The sequence below is a fragment of the Mirounga angustirostris genome, unplaced genomic scaffold, assembly GCF_029215605.1.
Source record: "Mirounga angustirostris isolate CCGP_5_RB_7025 unplaced genomic scaffold, mMirAng1.0.hap1 SCAF_17, whole genome shotgun sequence".
Classification (NCBI taxonomy): domain Eukaryota; kingdom Metazoa; phylum Chordata; class Mammalia; order Carnivora; family Phocidae; genus Mirounga; species Mirounga angustirostris.
Window position 1 is genome coordinate 48,738,730 of NW_026991725.1, and position 27,951 is coordinate 48,766,680.

Sequence of the window (27,951 nt, forward strand, 5' to 3'; positions counted from 1 at the left end):
AAAAAAGCTTAAATTTCACACTGATAGTCTCCAGCTAAAGAAAATAAACCTAGCAAGGAAAATAAAATATATTCCTCTGAATCCATGAAGCGTTCATTTCACATGCTAGGCGTCAAACTGCACCCAGGGGAGACAGAGATAAACAATACATGCTTTTTCGGACCTTCGAGGCTCACAGTTTCCATATAGGCAAAGTTGAGAACTTCAGAAGATACGAGAAGTGGCAGGTGTTTAAAAATTTTTTCTTTAAAAGCGTAAAAAGCTACCTTGCTTTTGAGAAGTCAAGGCAAGTGAAATGTACTTTTTGACATAATTAGTGAAAAGAAAATAAATTTAAAGTTGCCCCCAGATCTTTCTTTTCACCAGCAGAAAATAAAGACTGACTTTATATCTTGACTTCAGCTTGGCAGAATTAGGAAGCTTCAAAGATTCTCAGAAATGTGGGGCACCTGCGTGGCTCAGTCGGTTAAGGGTCCGACTGTTGATTTTGGCTCGGGTCATGATGTCAGGGTCATGAGATCCAGCCGCATCAGACTCTGAGCTCAGCAGGGAGTCTGCTTGGGATTCTCTCTCTCTCCCTCTGCTCCTCCCCCTGCTCACTCTTTCTCTCTCTCTGTCTCTTTCAATAAATCTTAAAAAAAAAAAAAAGATTCTCAGAAATGTAACAGGTAAATGGGGAAAAGTAACTGAAGGAACTTTCTGGTTTGACTTGCCCTCAGTCTTGCTAGTTTCTACGTCTCTAGCTGTCTTTTAATTACCAGATGCAAAGTCTTTCAAAGTCATGGGTGGGGCTTGGTTTCTTTCCTCTGATGGTTTCCAGCAGGCAACCTTGGCCTCAGGATCTTGAGTCTTCTGGAATGCTAGGTTCCCTTCTCCCTGCTTCCTGGGCCCACCCCGCTGGAGATCCTGAGCCAGTGGATCTGGGATGGGGCTCAGGAATTTGTATTTTTAGAAAGACTATCACGTGATTCTTATCATTAAGGAAATTTGGAAAATATGTCCCTGGATAATATGATCTGCCTAAGAATCATGGGGGTGGGCCTGGGGGTGGAGGAGGGGGGTGATGGTGCTGGGAGGGAAAAGCTGATTCCCGGGCCCCACATCCTGGAGCGGCAGGTTCATTAAGCCTGGGTTGGGGCTCGGCAATCTGCATTTTCAAGGAGCACCTCAGGCAACATCTGGTTGACAGAAACACTGCCCTTGTGCTGCAGACTTGAGCGCTGGACACAAACAACCAGAATCAGGAGGAAGCCCCGGAAAGGTCTGAAGTACTGATACAAAGCTTGGGCATCCGGAACATCTCGGTCTGCCCGGGGCTCGGGACTGCTTCCTGTCGTTCCTGATCTGACCTAGTTGGGCCACTTCTCCAAGGCTGGCCTCCAGCAGCGGCCAGGATTAAGGCCAAAGCACTGCAAACACTAAGATGCCTATGTGGCCCCGCGCAGGGGCGGGTCTAGGACGCCGAGGGGTACAACGGCCGCCGGTAGTCAGAAACAGCGATCGCCTCGGGGAAAAGAGGCAGAATGTCTTTTGGAAGGGTCATGGCTTGGGACTATCACGCCTGAAAGTCACAAATAAAGCTGTCACACGTCCACTGCCTGGTCAGGAAACGAACACACCGCTTACTACAAAGTCTGCTTGAAATAAACCTGTCTTCACCAACAGTTGCTAGGGCATTCGTGCTTGGAAAAAATAAATACTTTAAAGACAAACAATACCTTCACATTTTCCCTTCAAACATGACTAATTTTACTCAATACTTGTGAAAAGTCGTAATGAACTTCTGGAAACCCCATATTCCTGCATTGCACCCTTGCCAGTAACTGTGTGGACCTCTCTCTCTGGGAACGCCAAGGGAAATATCAGACTTGGAGGGGCTAAAAAAAAAAAAAATAGGGCAAGATCATAAATGGGATGAACAACTACACTCGAATGCTTCCCCATGAAGTCAGTCTAACCAAGTCGAACCAAGCGGTTGAACTCCCAAAGTACCCGGGCAGTTCAGCTGTCTTGATCAAACCTCTGCCCACATGGCTCACATCTGCAACTTAAATATTCCGTATGAAAACAAAGTTATTTAACTGCTAGCACAGGCAGGCTGCTTCTCCAAAAGGGACAAGGAAGGGTACACGGTTCAGCCCACACGCAGGCACTCATCTCTGACTTGTAAATATCGATGCGCAACACACCATTATTTTGGCTTTGGACGACCATACTCTCTGCTTCATTCGGGTGGGCAGTTACAAAACATAAAAAAATTAAAAAATAAAAATCTCGTCTTGAATGCCGCCAGAACTGAAGATTCTTACGCATGACGAGTACAAATGGTTCTCTTTCAGTTTGGAAAGAAAAGGCACCTAAAAAAGGGGGGGTGGTGGTGGTGGGGAGGCTTTGCAGTGATATTTCACCTCAACACATCTTTCAAGTTTGATGGCTTGTAAGTGCACGGTATTGGTTCTGGTCTTCAGCCTTCAGACAACTCTAAGCTGTTCGCAGCAGCTGCAGAGGCCGGGTCTTGAAATGAAATAAAGAAATAATTGCTTCGGGGAACAAAGGGAAGGAAAAAAAAAAAACGCTCTGTTGGCTGGCCCCTTGGGACTGTGTGTGGTATGTGTTCCTGATTAATACTGTTCAGTGTGGTAAAGAGGAATCCCTGAACAATCCCAGAGCATCAGAAGAAGTGTGATGTAGTCAAAAGAGTGGATTTCAGAGGCATACCTGGACTCGGATCACAGCTCTGCCCCTGATCAGCCAATGTGACCTTGACAAAGGGCCTTGACCTTTCGGGGTCTGCACTCCTTAGCTGAGATATGGGAATAAGACCACCTACTACCTCGAGGGGATGTAACGGACATTGGGGAGGATGATGTATGTAACGTGCTGACTTCAGTAAAACCGAATACCCACGGCTGCACTGCCCACCCCATCCCCCCCTAAAGGGGGAAGAAGGGGATTCATCTATAAACCAAAAGAACAGGGGAGAAGGTGATATCCACTCAGATATGTCAGTAAAATGGTGGAAGACAGTCAGTGGACAAGGATAGAGCACAAATGAAATAAACAACGGATGGGGCTGGGAATCCGAAGTGGGAAGTTGACTGGTACGCCAGGTCCCTGGAAAGGCTCAGGGATGGGGATGCACCAGGTAGTTCTGAAAGCAGAGCTGGAAACAGGGGGGCTGGTTACAAACGACATGAGTCCCAGTTACACCCCAGACCCCCTTCTGTCACCCCCCTACAACCAGGCAGCTACCTCCCCACTATCCCCTCGGGAAAGAGGTTCAGTGGAGAAAGTGGACCAGAGGAGTTGTAAACACGGGGGTAGCAGGCACAGGAGAAGGAAGAGATTAGGTGAGAGGTTGAAAATAGGGAAATTACATATAAGCTTTCATGTGGACCGGAGAGCTGGCTGTCCCGTCCCCCTACTGGGCTCCCAGATGCTGCTGGCTAAGCTTCTGTTCACCAGGCAGGAGACTATAGGTCTCCTCTCAGCAGAAAGGCCCTACCAAAGAGAAAAAACCTACAGATGCTAGGGGACATCTGGGGTCCCCAATAAAATGACTCGGTCCTTCCCTGTCTGATCATCCTCTGGGGGAAACCTACAACTCAACAGACCCCACCAATGCATACATAACTTTTGGGTGTCTTTTTGGTGTTTCATTCTTAAACAGTAATGGGTAGCCAAGCATCACTAGACATTTGACGGAAGAGAAAAAGAGAACAACCCCCCCATCATCCCCCTTCTCCCTGCCAACCACCCCCCCAAACCAGAAAAAAGAATTGAGAGAAAAGATAAAGCAAACAACAGAAGGAGCCATCAAAGAAACACTAATTAATATCCTGAGAGATACAATGTCTACTAAAATATTTTGTCTCTGAAACCAGAACTGAGTAACATTTAAAAATCAGAAAACACAAGTTACAAAAACAAGACGGCAGCAATAAAGCAAATCAAGGGACGGATGTGAAGAAGCAGCTGAAGAAATGTCCCAGAAAGGAACAAAAACACAAAGAAATGAAAAACAGGAGAGAAAACAAGGAAATGAACAAATTAAACCAGGAGGCCCAATATCCAACCATGAACATAGAATGTGCCAGAAGGAAAGGAAAGGAAAAGGAGAGGAGGTACTTATCAAAGCTATAACGAAGAAAAAATGTTCAGGATGAAGGCCACGAATTCCAGCCGGAAGGGTCCACCAAGTCTCCAACACCAGGACAGGGGGCTGGCGTTACTCAAAGGCCTTCCGCGTGAAATTTAGAATATTCACGCTAAGGAAAAGCTCTTAAAAGCAAAGCAGGACATATAACAAGGCTCAGGAGTCAAAATGGCACTGGACTTCTCGGTAGCAACGCTGGGAGCTAGAAGACAATGAAAGATGCCTTTAGCATTCTGAGCACAAATCATCTTTAACCGAAAATTCTATATGCAGTCGATCCGTTAACTGCGAGAGGCAGAACAGAGATGTTTTCAGACATGCCATATCTCGAGAAATGTGCTTCGCAGGCAGTCCCCATCAGAGAGCTAGAGGCTGTGCTCCATCACATGAGGAGGTAAACCAAGGAAGAAGATACGAGTTCCAAGAAAGGGGGCTCTGACGGGAGAGCGAGGGGATGAACAGTCTCAAGAAGACATCGAAGAGAAGTCCCACGGTAGCGGAGGGGCAGGGGGCCTGGAGAGCTCGAAGTCTGGGTTGGAACGGAAGCCTGGGGCCCAGGAGGGCTGACTCCCAAGCAGAACACGGGCAAGATGGATTATCTGATGTGCATCTCACAGATCCACAGGCATTTCTTAGCTCTGTGGCAAGTCAGGGCAAGAGTTAGGATAAGCAAAGGGAAAGGATGACACTAAGTCCAGGAAACCCAAAATCCTGTGTCAGAAAGGAAATCTAATTATAGTAAGCTACGTGGCTCGGTTAAAGACACCAATACAGTCAAAATGAAAATGCTGAATCGTGATCTACCTAACAACTGTGATTGAACTCTGTCGGAAGCAGAGAGGAGTGGGAGTGTGTGTGAGGGGCTGGGGGGCAGCCAGTGAAAGAACTAAGTCCATCTTCCACGGCAGAAGTTAGCAGACAACATCTCAAACTGCAATCAGATCGAGTGCTATGAGTACAAGCATATTCTTCAGGAGTAAGAAAGTACGATCCAGGGGAAACAGGTGGGAGGAGCTGAAAGCGCTCTCCTCTGGAGACCGGAGCCCAGGGGGAAGGGAGGTGGGGCAGGTCACTGTGGCTTTCTGTTCCCGGTTTGAAATGGACCCTGCCCTCCTGTCTTTGTGAACTATGCCTGGACACTATTTCGACTCACCACCAGGCCAGATTCTGTGTGAAATGCCTACCCTGCTGCCTGGCATGGGGATCAACAGCAGCTGTGAAGCGGGGGAGAGGAGGAGGAAGGGTGAATGCCACCCCCATCTGAACCATATTGGACCATATGGATCGAGCAGGTCCTGGGTGCAAGAGAGGAGAGAAACACAGACCCATTACGGCCTCTGCTTAGCTGTCCCGCAAACATGCTGCCACACACATAAACGATTTCAACAAGCTGACAATACATTGATCATCACAGGACTTCCGAGTGCACCCAAAACTGCATTTGCTTCCTTCCCGAAGGGAGAAAAATCTCAAATCACATCACGCTATTGAATAGAGAAGGAACGTCAAGGAGCCGCTGTTCGACGAGTCCCAGATCTCTGGCTGATAGGTATTCTTTTCAATCCAGGGCATCTCGAGTTCTCCTTATCATGAGTAAATAACATAATCATCCTCCATATGTCCTGCATACACGTACAGAGAGCACAATGCTCACTGGTCCAGGGGCTGTGCTGACTGCCCCCCCCGCCCCCCGTGCCAGGCTCATTCCCGTCTAGTGTCCTCTGTGGGGGGGACAGGGACGCCCCTTTTGGGGGCTTTCCCACCTGACCTAAGGTCAGCCGCAAGAAGGGGATGCAGCACAGCTGTGGAGCAAATTCTGGGAAGAAAGGAGGCGTCCATCGGATCTAAAAGTAGTTATCAACACAAACAAACATTGCTCGCCAACTGAACGAGACAGTTTCTGGGTGTTCTGTGAAATCACTGTTGAATTACGTGCTGCCATTACCAATAAATACTCAGGACCGGGACAAGGCTAGCTTCTCTTGAAAAGGGACGTCCCTTTTCTTTTCTGGTAGTTATTGTCACTGTGTAAATACCTGACGGTTCCTTCTGCATGCTGGTTTCCCAGGATTCTCTTCTTGGCGCTAAATTTGGTGTTCAAGCATGGTATTAATTTAGTGCTTTGATATATTCTACTTATGCTCTTGTCTACGTGTAAACATTTTCAATTTCTTCAGCAGCTTTGGTTTTAAACATACACACACACACACACACACATTATCGTAAACTACCCCATATCTTCTTTGGAATACGGAGGTTACGAATTATAAATAAGATCTCCTCTGGGATCGAGGCTGGGCTAACCTCGTTCCAATCTGCTCTACAAGGTTCTTAGATTCCAAGGTGGGAGAAGAAACGAGGCTCTCTGGACAGTCTGGGAGCCCTGCTGGCCGGTCTGCACCGTGTGCTGTTCCATCCTTAAGTCCTGGTCAGCCGGCCAAACCCTGTGAGCTTATCCATTTATTTATGCTGTTGTGTATATTTTGCTGTTGTTTCCAAGGAAAAGTTCTGTTTGAAATCCTCCAGCCTTGCGTTAGTTGAACTAAGGGGAAGCAGGATTGTTTTTCTTATACGCCTATGTGTTCCCGAGGGCTGGAAGCTGCCAGTTAACCAGACCAGAACTGGGACTCGGGAACAAGCAGCTTCTTCACCTGGTCAAAGGGACACATCGGACAAGCAGTCCCCGAACATGAATCTCATAAGGCTAAGAGCAGAGGCATCTTGAGAGTCTGAAGCACCGTCTCAGCCGTTGGTGCCAGGTGGTGGGGCTTCAGGCAGACGGGCTTTTGAGACCTACCCCTGCAAGCTTCGGTATGTCACCACCAAGTGGTGGCAGAGAGAGTAACAGGCGCGCAGGGCCAAGGGGGCTCCTGGTTCCCGGTTGGGAGACGGAATGCTTTTCCAAGCCGTGGCTTGGAGTAAAAATAGAATCTGTTTATTAAACTTGTCTCTTTCATAACACAACACAGGCTGGGAAAGAGAACCACTCAGCAGACACAATAAAGAGAAAGCATCGCGTGTTTCTCTGGCTACCTGTGCAAGCCTAACCTCCAGCATGCTCCGTTCTGAGCCCACGCCAGACAGAAAGAAGTCTCCTCCTCCCACCAACCCTGGGAAAGAATCCCCCCTAGCTGTGCATCCGGACCCCTTTCAGCACCGAAGTGCTCACTTCTGGCCTCAGGTCTGGAAAAGGCAAGGTTTCCTTTTGGGCCAGAAAGGCTTCCCGTCACTGGCTCTTTTTCAGTTTGCCCCTCCGATCCCATGCTCCAAATGTTCAGGTACCACTGAGTATTCAAATGTCATGCCCTGTCCTCAAGCACATGGCCTTCCACGGGGCCAGCGAGCTGGCTCTCCGGAGATTATTTGCAATACAGACGAAAGGTATCCGACAGAAAATGGGACGGAGCACGGAGCCTTCGGATCATTCATGATGGGTATTGGTTGGCTGGGCAAACTTAAATTCAATCCAGCAACATTCTGGAAATGGGTCGGACCACTAAGAGCACACATCTCCATAGCCGTGGACCGCCATGTCTACTGATGGATGGGGAAACAAAACCTACGGAGCCTTCACTGCGGGCCAAGCATTGTTCTAAGGGCCCAGCTGTGTCTTAACTCATGTCATCCTCACAAATCTTCACACCAGAAGGATTTCTCTCTCTCGCCTCTTGCATTGTGCCACCCTTGTCCCTGGTAGCTCTCTGCTGGCCTTGGGGTCAAGTTAGCAAGACTCCGTGGCCAACAGTGCAGCTGTTAGGGGCCAGATGACCCACACCCTCGGTTTCCGGCGAAGGAAAAACAAAGGGCTGTTCCAGGTCACACAGCTGGTAAGTCATGGAGGGAGTTCAGACCCAGAGTCGGGCTGCGTGACTGTCCCCGGGGCCCCCACATCCCAAGCCCCCCAAGGAAGTCGTTCGCTCCTCCCCCGTCGGGCCAGGAAGGCTTCACAGAAGGGCTGGAATTTAGAGACTAGTATTGAAAATGACTGCATCATAACCCAAGCACGCAAGAAGGGTGGGTGTGAGCGGGAAGGTGGCTTCGGGGAATTCTCAAAGACCCGGTGAAGGTCCTTTTGGGTACCTAACTATGGTGACACAGGGGATGGGAGAGGGTCCGATGACGCGCCCGGAAAACATGATTGCAAAGATAAAAGGCTCTAATAATTTATGGACTGAATACTGCACGCTGCACTTTGCAAAGAGCCTTTACATATATGATCCATTTTGCATTCTGCCGTCACTTGTTACAGGAGAAGTGGGAGAAGTCACATTTTTTCACTGTGGGTACAACTATGCTGTGCCCTTAATGCTCTGGGGAGCCAGGCAGAGAAGAGAGTCCCTGGAAAGGGAGATTCCTTGGGGTGGGGAAGGAGGCAACTGCAGCTTCCCCACCATGGCCAGCTCTGGACGATGGTGGAAACATCTGAAGCCCGGGGTTTTGTAAGTCGGAGCTGTGTCAGCCTTATGCTCTTTAGAACAGACATCAAGGAACAGACTGGAAACACTGAATCACCACGCTAAGACTTCTGGGCACAGGCAGGGTGCATGCGAAAGGACTCTTAAAACAAGCATGAACAGAGGGACTGTGGGGTGCCTCCGTGAGGAGGCATCAGGAGGAACTGTGGGGCCAGGGAATCCTGGGTGTCGGTGTGCATTCTGGACTGAATTATGTCCCCCCCAATTCGTATGTTGAAGCCCTCACCCCCCAGTATGGCTGATTAGGAGGAGGTAATGAAGGTTAAATTAGGTTACAAGGGCTGGTGTCCTTATAAGGAGAGGAAGCGACACCGGAGGGCTCTCTCTCCCTCTCCGTCTCCCTCGCCCTCCTCCTCCTCCTCCCCACTCCTCACAGCACACCTAGCAGAGGGAAGGCCACGTGAGGACAAAGCAAGGAGGAGACCTCAACAGAAAGCAACCCTGCCAGCACCTTGATCCTGGACTTCCCAGCCCCCAGAACTGTGAGAAAGCAGGCCTCCGTTATCTCGGTCACCTGGCCCATGGTATTTTGTTATGGAAGCCTCAGCAGATGGACACGGCGAGCCCGTGGCCTTGCAACCCCCAGCCCTTGACCAGCACTCCCTCACCTCTCCGCACTCAGAGTTACCTCCTCCGTGAGGCCTTCCTCGCCTACCCTTGCCACTTCCTCCTGGATGCTCCCACTCTACACGAAGAGACTCTGTCTGGGAATCCGTAGGAAGTCTGTCTGCCCCTATTTTTTAAAGAAAAGTCCGTCTGCTCCTACTAGACGCCAAACCTCTTGAAAGAAGACACCGTCTTATTCAACTTTATATTCCTAGTCCCGGCGTGTAGCGAGCATCTAATAACTTCATGGAATAAACAAAGAAATGAATGAGTCTAGGACACTGTCTTAAAAACGTGCGTTAGCGTAAATGTTACGACAAGACTTGTTCACTCATTTACTCGACAACCAAGAAGTAAATAGTTTGGGGGGCGCCTGGGTGGCTCAGTTGGTTAAGCATCGGCCTTTGGCTCAGGTCATGATCCTGGGGTCCTGGGATCGAACCCCGCATCGGGCTCCCTGCTCAGCAGGGAGTCTGCTTCTCCCTCTCCCTCTGCCTGCCGTTCCCCCTGCTTGTGCTGTCTGTCAAATAAAATCCTAAAAAAAAGTAAATAGTTTGGGGGTGGGGGAACAAAGAAGTAAATCACAAAGAGAGAAAGCTAAAAACACAAGGACATTTCTAGATGATGAAGAAATGACAAGATGAAGGATTGGCAGCGTAAGAGAATACAAATACTGCTCATTTGTATGAACTATGTACGTGTGGAGTGACGATAATGTATAATTAAATGGGAAGGGTTAGCAGCACAGAGGAGAAGTTAAGTGGGCTCTAAAGGGGGACAAATATAGTGGCTGAATCCTGCTTCTGGTGCCAGTTAGGGGACTTTGGGCAAGTCACTTAACTTCTCTGGGCTTCACTGGCCTCCTCTTTTTTTTTTTTAAACATAAATTTTGCCGAAGTGTAACACACACACACACAGCAAAGGACACAAGTTGCTCGGGGAAGAGCTCAAGGAATTCTCTAGTTGCCGTATCTTGTAAACAGAGATAATGAACGTACCTGTTGCGGAGGGCAGATGTGAAGGTCAGATGGTGTAATGCGTACGGAGCCCTCAGGCTGGTGCCCGGTGTGCAGGGAGCCTGTTACTTCTCCTACAATGACCTCTGCCGCATGTAACTGCAGTTCTAAACTTGATTCATAGATGTTCGAACCCTGCATCATTTTTTATATAGCTTGGTGCTATTCCCCAGACTCAAGGAAGAGAAACAATGAATCCTGCTCCCAATACACCTGCAAATCTAGCAACTCACCATTAGAGCTGAGCATTAGGATCCCCTTTCGGCCATCCTTCCCGCCACGCTGGTTTAATGGAGGGACTCTTCATCTACCTAAAATGCCAACTAAGTTCAGATTTATAAACAGAGCTAACGGAGGCAACAGATCTGGAAGTTTCTTTGGTCAGCACATGAGAGAGAAAGAGAGAGAGAGAGGGAGGGAGAGAGAAAACCTCTCAATTTCAGGATGCGTGACTTCTCAAACAAGCAAGTAAGGGCTCTGGGGCTGGGCAACAGCAGGTACTGGGTAATGTTTGTTGGGGACACAATCAGAAGATGGACAGTTGGGGACTCCGGTGTATTTTAAGCAGCATGCCTATAAACCAGACAACCTCCATGTACCGAACAAGGCCAGATCGAATGGTCACCTGACTGGGGATAACCTGAAGAGTAGAAAGAAGTCCTCTCTGCTCCCAAATGTCTTCCCTCCCTGGATTTCAGGTTTAGGGTGCCCGAAATTCTACCAAGGCGGGGGGGGGTGCGGAATTCTGTTTATGAATCTGTCATTCCCTTACTCTATTCCCATCTGAAATGGCAAGATGGCTGGCTGGGACGACACTTTCTGTCCCCGGTATGTGAGCGTGAATGCACTTGGGATTCCTGTGCTCTTGAGCAGAAGAGGGTGGACAGTGGACACACGCAATGACAGAAGAACAGTGCATGCGAGTACGTGTAGGAGCGTGTGAGCTGGCAGAGCGGGAGCGGAACGTCCTGACCCCTGCACCTTGGCCCCGGTCCGGCCCTGGGACCCACAGGCCCGGGACAGAATCTGGCAACTGAAAGGCCGAAGGAGCAAATAGTCCAGGATTTCCTGAGTGGCTCCCCACCCTCCTCCTCACCCTGTCCCGTTCTTGCCTCGTCTCTTGCCTCTCTCACTAACGCTCCATCAGCCGATCTATTTCTGTCGTTCAACTTTAAAAACCAACCCCCCAGCCTGAGTGGCACCCATCCTTGCAAACATTCCTCTGCAAGTCCTCAGAAGATCCAGGTTCTCCTAAGGAGCAAGGGCAGATGTGGCTGGAGGGGAATTTACAGTCTGCGACCAATTAGCCAGATGGGCTAACCTTCCCACCTGGTTTTTCTCTTGTCGGCATTTTGTGAGCTCTCTCACTTTCGTTGGCATCCCCATCCGTGGAAGGTCATTTCCCTTTGGCCTTGGGGGTTCATGGTCTGAGGGCTGTGTCGGTTCACATATGCTCTTGGACTTCAGATGGCACTGGCCACCACCACGAGTTCCCCCTGACATATGTCTTGGCACAAGCTGCATGACCTTTGCTTCTAGATGCGTATCTCAACATTGTTTCCACACTTCTGTGAACTCTAGCTTTGCAGCTGGGGCAAATGTGGTTACATGATTAATTCTAAACATATGCCGCGCACAGCACGCTGGGCCTTACCATACATATCTGCACATCGCTTACAAGGCAAACTGAGGAACTGATTTGGAGCTGTGAAAGGAGGAGGGGACGGCCTGTTTCTGTCTTCGTTCTTATACTGTTTAATGTGATCAGGCTACTTCTGGCCTCCAGTCAGAGGAGCTGGGCTACTTCTCTTTTTAAAGGTCATGCTTTCAAGTCCTTTGTCCCTGTGAAGGCCATGTAAACTCCCTTACTTTCAGTCTGGGCTTGCCTTAATCAACCAACTTTCCCGACACTTGGAGATGAAGAGGGCTGTAAGTGGTTATCTAGCTGAGATCTTGGAACTCAAGCTCGGTATGAACGTAAATCACAGAAGACAAACATTTATCTTGCCTTTTTTTTTTTTTTTTTTTTACAAATTTCCAGGGTTGAATATTCCCCCATCGTTTCCAAAGCCAAAGAAATTGGACATGACACATACCGACGAAGGCATTACCACGTGGGCATTACACATTTGCTTTCCTTTTCAGGCGTGGGTTTACTTTCCCAAGAAGAGTGCCATTTACAAACACAAAACAAAATCACGAACGTCACTTTTTCTGACCTGCATTTACTTCCCATGTAACCACTTTTTTTTAAACTGACATTTCCTCTCTGTCCTTTTTTTTTTTTTTTTTTTAGATTTTATTTATTTTAGAGAAAGAGAGGGAGCGAGCGAGCACGAGTTAGGGGGTAAGGGCAGATGGAGAGGGAGAAGCAGATTCCCCACCCAGCAGGGAGCCCGACGTGGGGCTGGATCCCAGGACCCTGAGATCATGACCTGAGCTGAAGGCAGATGCTTCACCGACTGAGCCACCCAGGCGCCCCTCCTTTCCATCTCTTTATTCCTCCATTGGCAAGGTGGCCAGCATGTGCTCTCTTTTAAGCCATCTCTGGCATCTTTGAAAATTCTGTACAACTTTAGGCTTTTACTACTATTATATAGAGATCCTTACATTTAAAACCCATGTCATCCATACCACCCCCAATGATGTGCAGTAACTAACTAACCCCCAATTTCTTTTGTATACTTGTAGTTTCAGATCAGATCATTTGTACCTTCTTCCGGTTCCTTTCATATTCGCAAACTGATTCCCTGAATCATATGGAATGACAACAAACTGACAATGTCTAATACCCATCTTTGTTTGGAAAAGCTGAGTGTAGTACTAGGTGGGGAGGGAATATGCCTTCTATCTAATGAAACCCCACAACACCTTGTGGAGAGCCAGCATTCAAAATAATTTGAGTGACATTAGAGTATGAGATGTTAGATCTCTGAATACCTAACTCCTAGTTCCCTGGCTTACATAAAAACTGTCCTGGGAGAAAAGCTTTAAAAATTAGGTGTCAGGGGCGCCTGGGTGGCTCAGTCGTTGAGCGTCTGCCTTTGGCTCAGGTCATTATCCCGGGGTCCTGGGATCGAGTCCCACATCGGGCTCCCTGCTCGACGGGAAGCCTGCTTTCCCTCTCCCACTCCCCCTGCTTGTGTTCCTGCTCTCGCTGTCTCTCTCTCTGTCAAATAAATAAATAAAATCTTTAAAAAAAAAAAAATTAGGTGTCAACACTGGATCGTATTTTAAGCCTAGGACAGATGATAAAATAAGACCGAGATGAAAAATACACAAATTAACCTGGCTCCCTGACACTGGGCGGAATTTTCCTAGCTAATCTCACTACGTATGTCTGCTATTGCAGATAAACTTTAGAATCGTGATGTCCAGGAGCCCCCAAACTCCCTCTGGAATTCTGAATCAGACTGTGAAATTTATAAAGTAACTTGGGGAGAAATGTACATCTCTACACTTTAAATGGCAGATCCCTACATTTATTCAAATCTTCTGTCGGTAGCTATAATTTTTCTACCAACTAACACCCCAAACAACCCGCATACCCTCCTGATAAAATAGCTTGCCTGCACCCTTGACCGGAGGCTGAAGCCAAACACAGGCACTCATGTTTCACAGACAGATGCAAGACCCCAGCCAGGACCCAAAGAAACCTTTCCCACGACTCTCCTGATTGTTGTTAAGGAAGGAACCCTTCCACAGAGTAAGAAGTACTTGAACGTGGGGCTGCCAGGCGCTGTGCTCTCCACCATGAGAAAGCCAGTCTGTGGCAGGAAAGGGGGAAGCCAACGCAGAGATGATAAAGGAGGAACGGTACACAGCCCCACCACTAACCCCCATGGTGCCTCTGTGTGCATCAGAAACAAGTACTTCTTGCATGTCCTAAACCCGTTGCCCAAAACATATAAATCTGTGATGACTATGGTGCTAACTGGCAAGCCCGTGGGTTTGGAGCTGTGCGTACTCCCAACAACTGAGCCCTACGGTCCTAGCACAAACAGTCCTGGGGCTCTGAGAATCCTGTTCTGCTCCCTAAGGCTTCAGTTCCTCTAGTTGTGACCTGCAGTTCCTCTGGGTGTGACCTTCTCCCACTTCCAGCTCGGGGGAGCGCCCCTCCTTTGTTTTTGCTTCAGCTACAGTTGGGTCCTTTTTTTTTTTTTTTTAAAGATTTGATTTATTTATTTGACAGAGAGATAGAGAGCACAAGCAGGCAGAGTGGCAGGCAGAGGGAGAAGGAGAAGCAGGCTCTCCTCTGAGCAGGGAGCCGGACGTGGGGCTCGATTCCAGGACCCCAGGATCATGACCTGAGCCGAAGGCAGCCGCTTAACCGACTGAGCCACCCAGGCGTTCCTACAGTTGGGTCTTGAACCTGAGTAGGGTTTCTGTTTTTTTCAAGGTCCCCTATTTCTTGTTGAGTTTTTGTAGCTACTGGTTTGTTTTTTGGTTTTGGGTTTTTGTTTTGTTTTGTTTTAAGTGGGCTTGAACTCATGACCCTGAGATCAAGACCTGAGCCGAGATCAAGAGTTGGACGCCCAACCCACTGAGCCACCCAGGTGTCCCTGGAGCTACTGTTAATGTGCCCTCTCTGTTCTCTGTGACATTATCTAACTGATTATGGGTATTTGTGAGAACCACTTTTTGTATATTTATCTTATAACTGGCAAAGGACTTGGCTTTCTTTTTGGTTTTTAGTTGATTCTCTTGAATTTCCGAGGTAGATTCTTACAAATGTTTACAAACATGGTAAGTTTAATTCCGCCTTAATTATTTGCACATTGTAGAGACGAATGATGTGCATCAGCAGTGAAAGAGGACATTCTTATTTGTCCCTGATCTGATCTTGTAATTTTTTTACCATCAAGCAAAATGGTAGCATTTAGTCTGTGATAGTTATTACTGGGTATGATAATGAAGTACTCTTTAATTCCCAGTTTGAAGAGTTATTTTTAAATTTTTATTTTTTTAATTTGCTTTTCCCTAGTGCACAATATATACTGTTTTCCAATAATTCCCCAATGTTGAGCAAATTAGACATGGTTTTTTTCCCCCATTTATATATATTATTTGGTTAGGTGTCTACTTGTCTTGCCCTATTTATTTTAATTTGGGAAGTCTGGTTTCTTACTGTGGCGTTCTAGTTCTTTGAATACTTTTCATGCAAATCTTTCTTCAGGTAAGTGTTTTGAAGACATAGTCTCCTAGCCAGCAGCCTGTATTTCCATTCTTTGAATGCAGTCTTTCACAGAGCGGACAGTGTAAATAAGTTCACATTATCATTTCTTTTCACAGACCATGCTTTCTGTGTCATATATGAAAATTAATCACAAAACTTTAACCCATGTAGATTTTCTCCTAAGTCCCCCACTATAATTTTTATATTTTTGCATTTTATATTTAAGGCAATGAATACTTTTGAGTGAATTTATGCCTAAGGTGCAAAGTTTGTGTAAAAAATTCCTGTGGTTGTCCATTTGTACCCTCATTTGCTGATGATGACTAAAGACTAAAAACTAAACAATCTCTTCTGCATTGATGTGCCTTTATTCCTTTGACCCAGGTCAAGTTGACTGTATCTGTGTAAGTCTGTCCACGGACTCTCTGTTCTGTTCCATTTATCTACGTGTCCATTCGTTTCAAAACATCATGCTCTCTTAATTATTGTAGCTTTATAATAAATCTTGAAACGGGCAAGTGTGAGTTCATTGACTTGTCCTTCAGCAGTAACCCCCGACGCTACTCAGTGTCTAACACAAGTTTGTTGCTGTTTACAAAACAGCTTGCTGAGATTTCTATGGGGATGGCACCGAACTTCAAATCAATTTAAGAACTGGTATCTTAATAATATTGTGCCTCTTGGTCATGAATAAGAAATATATCTCGAGTGAATTATTTTTTTCATTGCTTTCAAGAGTGTTTCTTAGTTTTTACATTTTATTTAATTTATTTAAACTTAAAAAAGAAAAAAACAAAAACAGCTCACCCATTTCTCTCAGCCTCCAGTTCTTACAACCACCAATCTGTTTTCTGTATTGATGAGCTTGGGTTTTTGTTTTGTTTAAGAATCCACACAAGACAGATCATATGGTATCTGTCTTTTTCTGGCTGATTTATTTCACTTAGCGTAACACCCTCCAGGTCCATCCACATTGCCACAAATGGCAAGTTTTCATCCCTTTTTTTTTCCATGGCTGAATACTATTCCATTTGCGTGGGGGTGTATGTGGCACCTCTTCCCCCCCACACACACTCTCTACATACATCTTTATACATTCATTTATTGAGCCACTTACATTGTTTCCATGTCTTGGCTATTGTAAATAATGCTGCAATGAACATGGGGGTGCACATATCCTTTTGAATTAGTGTTTTCATTTTATTCAGAAATATACCCAGAAATGGAACTGTTGGATCCTATGGTAGTTCATTTTTTAGTTTTTTGAGGAACCTCCATACTATTTTCAATAATGGCTGCAGCAATTTACATTCCTACCGACAGAGGACCAGGGTTCCCTTTCTCCACCTCCTCGCCAACACTTGTCTCTTGTCTTTTTGATATCAGCCCATCTAACAGGTGTGAGGTGGCATCTCATTGGGGTTTTGATCTGCATTTCCCTGATGATGAGTGATGCTGAGCATCTTCTCATGTGCCTGTTGACCATCTGGATGTCTTCTCTGGAAAAATGTCTATTCAGATCTTCCACCGATTTTTAATTGAATTGTTTGGTTTTTTGCTATTGAGTTAGAGTCCTAAAATATCAGCCCCTTATCAGATACATGGTTTGCAATTATTTTTCCCCATTCAGTAGGCTGCCTTTTCATTTTGTTTGCTGTGTGCTTTTTTTAAATTTCAAACTGAGAACAGACACTGAGTTTTATTAAATGCCTTTTTAGTTTTGACATTCAGCATATACGTCATCTTTGCTGGGTTTTGACATCAGAGTCATTCCAACTTCACACAGTGAAACGAGAAGTCTTCCTTCTTTTCTGAATTCTGCCACAGTTTATATAACACAGGAATTATTTTTCCTGGGAAGTTTAAAAGAATTTGCCTATAAAATTGCCCACCACCAGAGCATTTTGGGAAAGAGAGGTGCTTTGGATTTTTTCTTTTTTGCTGTTGGACTGGGCATACATTTATCTATCTATTTATTTTTTTTTTTAAGATTTTATTTATTTATTTGGCAGAGAGAGACACAGCGAGAGAGGGAACGCAAGCAGGAGGAGCGGGAGAGGGAGAAGCAGGCTTCCCGCGGAGCAGGGAGCCCAATGCGGGGCTCGATCCCAGGACCCCGGGACCATGACCCGAGCCAAAGGCAGATGCTTAATGACTGAGCCACCCAGGCACCCCACATTTATCTATTTAATTAGCCTCTTTGGATGGACAGCTTTGATATTTACAAGTAAGTCTACTATGTATATGCTTCCACATGCACAGAATGGTCATCCTCCTTTAAAAGCTTTCAATTAGACCTTTCTGGCGGACAGTGATGACATTTACATCCTCTGTGTTGTGATAGCTCATCTGAACCAGTATAATAGCATCTCTCATCAAGAAGACTTGGTAAATGCTGGACACCATCTGTGTCCACCCAAGTTTCTGGTGCAGCCACACAGCGGTGTGGCAGGTAATGCTGCCTTTTATGGGGCTCATGACATTTCGTTACATGCTTGATTTCACAGGTCTGCTTCTTAAGGAATTCATTCACACCTGCCCAACGTAATCCTGAAAATTAGGTGGTAGGAGATTACTTAACAGTTTCCTATTAAAAGAACTATAATAATATAATGAAATATATTTAGGGATAACACACAGGTAGTAAGGAGATAAATATTTATACATAATTTGTTAACTTTTGGCAAGCCACTACAGGAAGGAGATGAGCTCAAGCAAGAGTTGGCCAATTTACGAGCAGAGATGGAAGGAAAAGTTCTAGAAGATTGGATGGAAAGGCCAAGTACTGCCACACCCCGAGGAGCAAAAAAAAAAAAAAGAAATACCGTTCTATGTTGCATAAGCCACTATATTGTACGGACATAGCTGTTATAGATTCTTTTTTTTTTTTTAAAGATTTTATTTATTTATTTGAGAGAGAGAGAATGAGAGACAGAGAGCATGAGAGGGAGGAGGGTCAGAGGGAGAAGCAGACCCCCGCCGAGCAGGGAGCCCGATGCGGGGCTCGATCCCGGGACTCCAGGATCATGACCTGAGCCGAAGGCAGCTGCTTAACCAACTGAGCCACCCAGGCGCCCCTGTTATAGATTATTCTTTACCTGATGTATGTGCGTGTGGCTATTACATACACAAAACATATTAACAGTGGGAAATAGTAGAATTAGGATCACTTCTTTGTCCAAGTTTTGTTTGTCTATATTTTGTTCAGCAAACATGTATTCATTTTTTCAAACCTGTACCAATTTCACATGTAAAAAGATATTTTAAGGAATGTCACCTAATTTAGAATACCTTGCCAGGACTTAAAATTGATCTTGTCAATTAGTACATGATCATGGTGACATCTGTAATCAGTAGGGCTAAGGATGGAATTATTGAACCAATGGTGTTGGAACAACCAAGTAGCCATCTGGAAAGAGAAAAAGTTGTGTCTCTACCTCAAACCAGGAGAAACTCCTAACGGATCCAAAATTTAAATGTGACAAACAAAACCATTAAAGTTCTAGGGGAAAAAAATCCACAGAAGAATTCCTTTACGTCTTTGGCATAGAGGCAAACTTAGCATGACTTAAAAATCTGCGTGTCATAAAGGAAAAGACTGATCATTACAATTACATAAAAATCAGAGACTTCTGGAGGCAAAAGTTATCATAAGCAAAGTTAGACAAACAAATTCGGGAAAAAAAATTGAAACTCACTATTGCAAGAGATTCTTCTCCTGGATGTTTAAAGGGTTCCTTATAATTGATAAGAAAAAGGCCAGCAATAGAAAAATGCACCAAGGTCAATAGCATGTTCAGAACAAAAAAGGAATACAAATGGTAGCTGAGATCTATCAAAAGGTATTTTGTTTCACTCGTGAGAAAAAATACAAAATAAAGCTCTTAGGCTGAACCATATGAAAGTAGTAATGGCCTACCATTTCTAGCCCACATAAATTACAACTTCATGTGGTTTCACCTAATATGATGAAATGATAGTTTTCACTCTCAGATGGGCAAAATTCCAAAAGCTGAGCGACACACTCTTTCAGCAAGGCTGTGGGGAAATGCTCTCCTACGGTATTGCTTGGAGGTACCAAACCGTGCCGTCCTACAGAGGGCAATTCGGGAAAATTTATCAGCATGTCCACCCCTGGGAATTTCTCCCACGGATATACTTACGTGTATATATAAAATAATGGGCTAGATGCAGAAGAGTGTGTGTGTATGTAATACACTATCTTTCCTATGGGGAGACAGGGATATGAGGTATATAAATATACAGGGACGTGATAAGACACGCACACACATGCCCCTGTATCTAGGAGGAGACATGAGAAGCAGATGAAAGTAGTTATCTATATGTGGAACGGGGGAGAGGAGAAGAGAGGAGAGAGGGGCCAAATTTCTCAGGGTATACACTGTTGGCTATATTGGCAGTTAAAATACATACTCAAAATAAAAAATAAGTAGAAAAGTTAAGAAGTAAGATTGCAGGTATTTAAAGACACTGACCATCTGTCACCGTCCTAACTAGTCAATGTCACTCTACTATACTACGGTTTGCAGGGCAGGGGGGCTGATCTCCACATACTGCATCACTGGGGCTCCCCTGCCTTGGGATTCCCATTGGGTTTAGCTGGGAGAGGTCAGGAGAGAGAGAGAGGCTGGTGGATTTCTTCTCTGGTTCTCCCCTTGCTTTAGCACAACCCTCTAGCAGTGACCCTTCTGGTCTGCTGTCCCCTTCTAGGGCTGGAGCTCTTGCTAAGCTGCCCCACCTTGCTCCTTCGGGGTGGGGTGGTAGGTGGGTGTGGGTAATAGTGTCCAATGACTGTGGGTTCCTAGCGACTGGTCTGTCTTCTGGCTTCCCCATCCCTGCCTACACCTCTGTAAACTGCCCAACTCAGTCCGCCATCCACTGTAGGCTGGAAACCTGGCCCATCTATTCAGTCACCTGCTTCTTGGAAAAAACACTCAAAACTCATTCTTTTCTCATCTTTGTATCCCAGGGCCAGCATATTCATGGAATATCACACACACACACACACACACACACACACACACACACACACACTTCTGCTCCCATGTATCTATCTCTACACTTTCCAGGCTCACGATTATTTTCTTCCTCTTTCTCTCTTGCTTTTGACAAGCCTTGAAATTCTTTCTGTGCAGCCATCAGTTAACCCAGGACCTCACCCTGATGTCCTCCACCAGAAATACTTTCAACGATTGTACTCTCATCCATCCACCCATCTATCGGCAGATACTTTCTGAGAAATGAGTTACTGAGATTCTAATGGCATAAAAAACAGACAAGATCCTTACGTACTCATGGAAGGTCCAATTTTGTGGGGAGAGAGAGAAATAATTTGATCATACCAAAAAATGTGGAATTATAACTATGAAAACGCTATGAAATTATGCAGTGAGAGAGCCCAGGACTCTCTGGGATGGGGATCAGAAAGGGCTTCCTGGAGAAAGCGATGTTTGAGCTGCAATTGATCAATCGACTGATCGATTGGAAGGACGGGAGGGCACTGGTCAAGCAGGGAGGGTAAATGGAGCAAGCAAAGCAGGTGCTTCTGCTGCTTCCTTCATACACAGCCTTCTTTCCAGCAGGAACTTGCTCCCCTCCCTATAAACTTGCTGAGTTTTGCCTGGTGGCTACGTAATGTGGGAAAGAGAGCATCTTTGTTCTGCCCCAACCGGGATCTGCTCCCAGCACGTTCCCATGCCTTCCTGTCTAGGTAAGATCTCATGCAACCTTCCTCTGTCCTCCACGGGCACAGCGCAGAATGTTCTAGGTCCCTCCCCCCAAAGTGAATGGTATTTCAGTGACCTTCCTCCACAGTAGAAAACCCATTTTGAACTTGTTAGTTTGATGCATTATCGTATTAACAAACTCCAGGATAAATGTGATATGAGGCTAAAAAAAAAAAAAAAAAATACAATCAGGAAATTTTAGGAAACATATCTTACTTTTCCTAAAGTAGTATTTCTGGTTGTTGGCTTGCAGGGAGCAGCTTATTCTTTAGTGCTGACTTAAAAAAAAAAAAAAGAGGGGGTGGGGGCAAATTAGTGTGAGCCATTGGCAAAAACAAAAACAAAAACCTCCCTGAACTCCTCCAAGTAGCCAACATCCAGAGCCATCTGCAAAGCGGCCAGTCCTATCTCTGGAGGGACATTTTTCTCACCCATTTATAGTGCAAGGGAAAATATCTTCCAGGAAGCAAACATTTGTAAGATTTCAGCTTTTCAAATGCATGGTACTTGTGATAAAGGGTGTTTTCAAGCCCCTTCTTCCCTGTAACCTGCCAGCCAACATGGGAAACCATTAGCTCAGGCTGCTACAATTAACTCAGGGCTGTTTCTTGAAAGGCTCACACAATTCCCAGCTACTTATCATGCAAACAACCTGGGGGACTCATTTTCCTTGCAATGCAGTAGGAGGGGTAAATTACTGAGATAAGTAGATTATTGGGAAAAAGTCACACTCAGAGGCCTTACGAGATGATTAAACCCTGGGAAATTCATCCCCCGAAATCCCTGGCCCCTGAGAGTACACATTCATTACTGGCTCCTGGATAATCTACAATGAAGAACCTTCTTTGGAAGCAATAAATACTCCCATTCCGCTGAGTTTCCATCTAACTTTTCAAACAGTGAGTTCTTTAGTTTTACGGGTGAGATTCACCACAGACAAAGTGAATTAAAGGAAAGGGGAGAAGTTATCAGACTTGTAAGATACATTTTTTTTAAAGATTTATTTATTTATTTTATAGGGAGAGAGCGAGCGAGCAGGGGGAAGGGCAAAGGGCAAGGGAGAGAGAAACCCAAGCAGACTCTGAGCTGAGCACGGAGCCCCACTCGGGGGCTCGATCTCACGACCCTGAGATCATAACCTGAGCCGAAATCAAGAGTCTGATGCTCAACCGACTGAGATGCCCCAGACTTGTAAGATACTTAAAAATTTCTAAGATAAAAGCACAAACACTATAGCCAATAAAATGATTACTCTGGGAAAATATGGTCTTACTGACCTCTTTGTATTAACTTCATAAACTCCACATCAGTAGAAACCATTTCGAATTCGATTAATGGCCATGGTCAAGGCCACGGTCACACTCTATCTTCTCTGTAGTAAGTACTTCCTTATAGGGCGCAAAAATCAGTAGTCAAATTGGCAACTATTGGTGAAGGCGATGACTAGCTTAAAGTAACTTAAATGTAACCAGGGGCTGGAGACAGAAAATGTACCATGATTTTCCAGCAAAAGGGGAAAACCTACAAACAAATAAACCAGCCAGGGAGCTCTGATAACCAAACTCTAAGTAAGACGATGTCAGGGGTGGAAGCTGTTGGTATCAATGCTGACTTCCTGCTGCAGTGGCTGAACTGTGAGCGGCCGGTATAAACAAGCATGACATTTCCCCCTGAGAAGCAAGGCAGCGCCGGAGGCCCCCGAAACAGGGCGGCGTGCCCCCCCCTTACTCTGGGCAACACTTAAAGAATTGTCGGCTCTCTGTCAAGCTTAGAGGAACATAATTTGTAAGAGAGAGCTACTCCTTTTTTTTTTTTTTAAGATTTTACTTATTTGAGAGAGAGAGACACAACGAGAGAGTGAGCACAAGCAGGGGGAGTGGGAGAGGGAGAAGCAGGCTTCCCCCTGAGCAGGGAGCCTGACGCGGGGCTCGATCCCAGGACCCTGGGATCATGACCTGAGCCGAAGGCAGATGCTTAACCGACGGAAGGGGCAGGTGTGGCCTGAGCCAGGGTGGGCGGGCCAGGAGGGTGAGGAGGAAGGAGGCTGAAGGGGGCTGCTGGGGAAAGAGAAGCAGATGACAAAGCAGGGACTCTTCTTTTTTTTAAAGGGAAGATGTGCTTAGTGGGGCACAATACAACCTGATCCTCTGTCTCCATGTGAAACCTTCAGTAAAATGCAATTTATCAAATTTCTCTAGGCTGTTTCTGTCCATATGCAATGGGTACGTGCTTGTTTGGGGAGGGGAGTGTGATAGGATGTGCTGGGATTAACCTTGTGGGGAGAAGGCTGGGGCACGGGGGGGGGGGGGTGGTCCATGGTGATCTGTTCACACTCAATTTATAGTAGGCTACCCCCAATCATCCAGATGAAGTACCTGACGTTTACAGGTTACATAACTTGCCCAAAGTCTCAATGCTTGAGCCGGGATTCATACCTACAGTCGGGTTTTGAAACCCAAAGTGTAAATACTGCACAAGACCTATCCTGGAAGACATCAGAGAAAAAAATACCAGCTGATATATCCCAAACTGCTATATTTCATTTATCAGAGGACGCATTTCCGGATGTAACACAAGGGATATTTCGAAAGAGGAGGGTAGTATAGAAAATCCATCACCCTCGCTAGTCAACAGCTGCCTGAAACATTTATCTGCAATAGTGTGACCCTATCTTTCACGGCAGAATTGAGATTCAAATCAGAATGCACAGCAAGGAAATAATATGGGAGAGAGAAAGAAAAAACACTTCATTAAAAAAAGAAAAACCTGGTGGATATATGAATGGAATTCTGCTTTTAGAAACTACAATGTGTGATGCTGACAGTAGGACAGTAATCACATATATGGTTAAAGAGGAAAAAGTGCTTTTCATATCCATGTAAAGATACACAGATATCTTGGCATCCCTTAAAACAGGCGAAGGGAATGCAAATAGAGAACAGCTACTAAGAACATGACAGCTTGAATCCCAGCTCAAGGACTTACTAGCTGTGTCGCCTTGGGCAAATCACTTAACCTTTCTGTTCTTCTGTCTCTTCATCTGTAAAATGTAGACATTAAATGTCCCTATCTCAATGAATTGCTGTGAGGATTCAATGACTTAATATATGAATGTGCTCGGAACAGTGCCTGGTATACGATAAGCACCTTATAAGCATTAGCTAATGTTATATTCTCAGTGCAAAATATGGGGCGAGGGTATCTATACATCTAGACCAGCACGGAGCATTTTAGGGGTTATCGTAAGAGGCAGTAAACTGTGAGTGAGTCTGGTGGGCTGCGGTGGGCTGCAGCTCACCGGGGAAGAGAGCTGGACTGACGTGTTACGACAGCAGGGAAGGACACTGAAGGATGCTCTGAGGTTAGAGCGCAGGTCCGCGGGGAGACAGTGGAGTGACAGGAGGCTGGGCCAGAGAGGGGAACTCTTACAGGTGACACAGTTCCAGCTGTAGCCGTGGAGAGGGAGAGGCGATGAGACCACAGTGTGGCAGAGACCATCACGCAGACTCCTCCGCCCGTTAGCATGATGGCAGGAAAATGGGGGGAGAGAGATAATGGTGAATCGAGAGCCAGAAACCTCAAGGAACATGGGTGGGTGACTGGAAAGTCCAACCAAATGATACCAGCAGGGGTTTTTAGCTGTTGAGACCACATCCACTCTAGCTGGTTTAGAAAAAGGAAGGAAGGAAGGAAGGAAGGAAGGAAGGAAGGAAGGGGAAAAAAAGGAAAGAAAAGAAAAAAAAGGAAAGAAAAGAAAAGAAAAAGAAAAAGAAAAAAAGGGGTATTGGAGCTTATGGAACCTTCAGGACGACCAGAAAACCAGATAAGGAGGATATACAATGACCAGGACCAAAGAGCCAGCCATACAGGAGGACAGTTCCACACCACTGCTGCAGCTGCCTGCCGTAAGTCTCGTGGGACGAGAGGCGCTAGATGCTAGAATCTTCGCGGAGCTCCCTGAAAGAGCCGAACACACTCCATCCCCGTGCCCATCGGGAGATCTGATCTCCCTGGGCGTCACTAACACCTCGCACCGGTCTCTCCTATCTCCGCGTCTTCTAGGGTAGAAACCGGGCCACACGTGGAACGTCGTGCCAAGGAGCTTTTAACTTTCCAACCTGTGTGATTCAGGGAGGGGCGGTGGGAGGGGGCTGAAGCAGCAGGTCAGGAAGCTGACCCAAACTACCCCCCAGCAGTGGCAGCGAGGAGATGGATAGGAATGCTGGCACCACATGGCATGGACTTCCTTGGCTGGGCTAACAGGAGAACAGAGTGCTGGCAGGGATGGGGCGGGGGGGCTGTATTTCTGTGGTTCTGAGATATTAACGTCAGGGGAGAACAAAGACCCTCAATTGAACAAGGTCTATTGGAGGAAATCTATGCTTTAATTAATAAGCCAGTGCTAGAAGCAATGTTCTAGGAAAAGGGCATTACTTTCATGATGACATGTTATGAGCACCTTTGAAATTCTGGCTCCAGTCAAGACGAATTTCTCTTTGAACCCTGGACTCACCTGAGTTAATTCCTCACCTTCATCCCCATTGATCCAAATCCTCTGTCTTTCAGTGAGCCATTCTTCAGTTGGCCTGTTTTCATTTCCCTTACACCACACGTAAACTGGCAGGAAGTAATCTCTCCCTTTACTCGGAATACCCATAACATTTTACTTATAGTCCTCATACACCACTGATCTCATTTTGCCTTGTATTTGAGACTTAGGTACGTGCCACCTCTCCTTCTTGAGGCAGAGTGACTAATCGGACAGACTTCGAGTTCTCCTCAGCTCCTAGTACAATCCCTTGCACTCTAAAATTCTTCGATGAGTGAAGAATGAATATGTTACATCCATCATATGCTCTTCACCGCATCATGTGATGATTTCCAATTTCTGTGAGGAAAAAGATCACCAGATACTTAGCCAATCTGTACTCAGGTTGATTCTAACCAAAACGCTAAATCTCTAAAATGCCTGTAATTCTGGGCCTTGTTCTACCTATACTATGGGCTTGCCACTGGATTATGGGATTGGGAATACATTATTTGTATCTTTCTAGTCCCTGTAATACCTACTTAGTACACAAAGAATACTTGTTGACTCGTCTAAGTCCCCGAGGTTATGTGGGACATGTGGATGGGCCCTGAACTTCGTCTTACTAAGGATGTCTACGAAAACTGCTGTATATATATTTGGGGAGATGAACGGCAGTAACAGGTATTAGGTTAGCTTTACTGTGGAAAAAGTATGGTTTAAGGGCAAAGAGGATGAGAGGCATAAAAGAGTAGTGTAGCCCTGCAAGAATGAGAGGAGATCTGGTGAGGCACCGTCAGTGAAGAGAGACCCCCGCTAATTTCTTGAAGACAGAAGACCAACAGGGTGGGGCTGGTGGCCAAAAGTGAAGAGGAAGCTTCATAGACATGGGGAAGAGCCGTAACTGAAGAGGGCGCCAACCCGCCAACACAACTCTTGAGAGGCTCCAGACTGTAAGACAGACAGTAAGGAAGACAGTGGGAAGCTGAACAAAAAACAGGACTCACTGAAGATCTTTCTGTGGACCCTCCCCCACTTACCAGGCAGCCAAGTGTTTATGTCTACATTAAAAGCTGGAGTATTTTCTCTAAAGAAACCCTGCAAACTAGAGCTGCTACTGTGGTTGCTTTTGTCCTAGTTTAGAGTCCTCTGCTTTTTGGCATATTGAGGGGTAGCGGGGCATGAGGCCCATCAATCAACAAGATCTATCTATTTATACAGAGCTTCTCATCAGCCTTTCTCTACTTCCAGATTCATACACATGAGCTCATCCCCAAGATTCATCAAGCATTTAAGCAAAGCCCATAGTATGACATAGAAAACACAGATAAACAAATAAAAGAGCTGACACTAGAGGATACAGAAAGAATTCTGATAACAGACAAGAATTTAAAAACAAACCACAGCATGACAAAAAACAAACAAACAACTAGTTAGTATTCTGGAAGAGATTTGGGAAAAATATTGCACCCATAAAAACAAGGACAAAATCCAATAAAAAAAGGAACGATCAAGAATAAGAAAGAGTTTTAGAAATTAAAAGACCCACAATCAGACACATTGTTTTGACATTTCAAAAACGGCAACAATAAAAGATCCTAAAATCTTCCAGAGCAAAAAACAAACAATGGGACAATGAAAAGATAAATAAGAACAGGTCGCAAACAAAGGAACTAGAACCATATTGGTGTGAACTTCTCAGCAGCAACACTGGATATTACTAGACATTAAAGAAAGTTCTGAAGGAAAAGAATTTGCAATTTAGAATTCTACACCCTATCAAACTACCAACTGAGCATGAGGACGGAATAAAGCATCTTTACACATGAGAATTCATTAGGCATACCACTCTTGGGCCCTTTTGCAGAAAGTTGAGGATACTGTTCAGTAAAATGAAGGCTAAAATTTTTCAGAAAAAGGAAGACATGAGAACAGAGAAATGGTATAAGCACACAGGTTAACAACAAACAGAAACATCAGGATGATAAGCAGTGAAAACCTCCCCCTTCCCCACATAAACTAAAAACAATCTAATTTAGATTGGACCAAAAAGGTTCTAGAAAACCTCTAGGAGTACCAACAAACCAACAAATAAGTAAACAACAAACAAACCAAAATAAATACATAAAAACCTTGAGAGATTATTTGAGGAATTTTCCCATGTGGAAATCAGTATTGTTAGGCGTTCTAAAGAGATGTTAATATATTGGGAAAAACTCCAAATGCACTGAAAACTGAGCAAGAGAA

General features: G+C 45.5%; 1 protein-coding gene across 5 annotated transcripts in view; it reads right to left on the reverse strand.

The window, feature by feature from the left end:
- The window catches only part of STX8 (syntaxin 8), a 246,407-nt gene that overhangs the window by 22,489 nt on the left and 195,967 nt on the right, over window positions 1-27,951 (reverse strand). The window contains exon 8 of one of the 5 annotated variants that reach the window (XM_064582130.1): window positions 4,160-26,064. The exons of the other annotated variants lie outside the window; for them this stretch is intronic. Within the exon in view, the coding sequence (XP_064438200.1) occupies window positions 26,036-26,064 (29 nt within the window). The 3' untranslated portion in view covers window positions 4,160-26,035. Of the gene's footprint in view, window positions 1-4,159; window positions 26,065-27,951 lie in introns of those variants that run through there. 5 annotated transcript variants of the gene reach the window in all.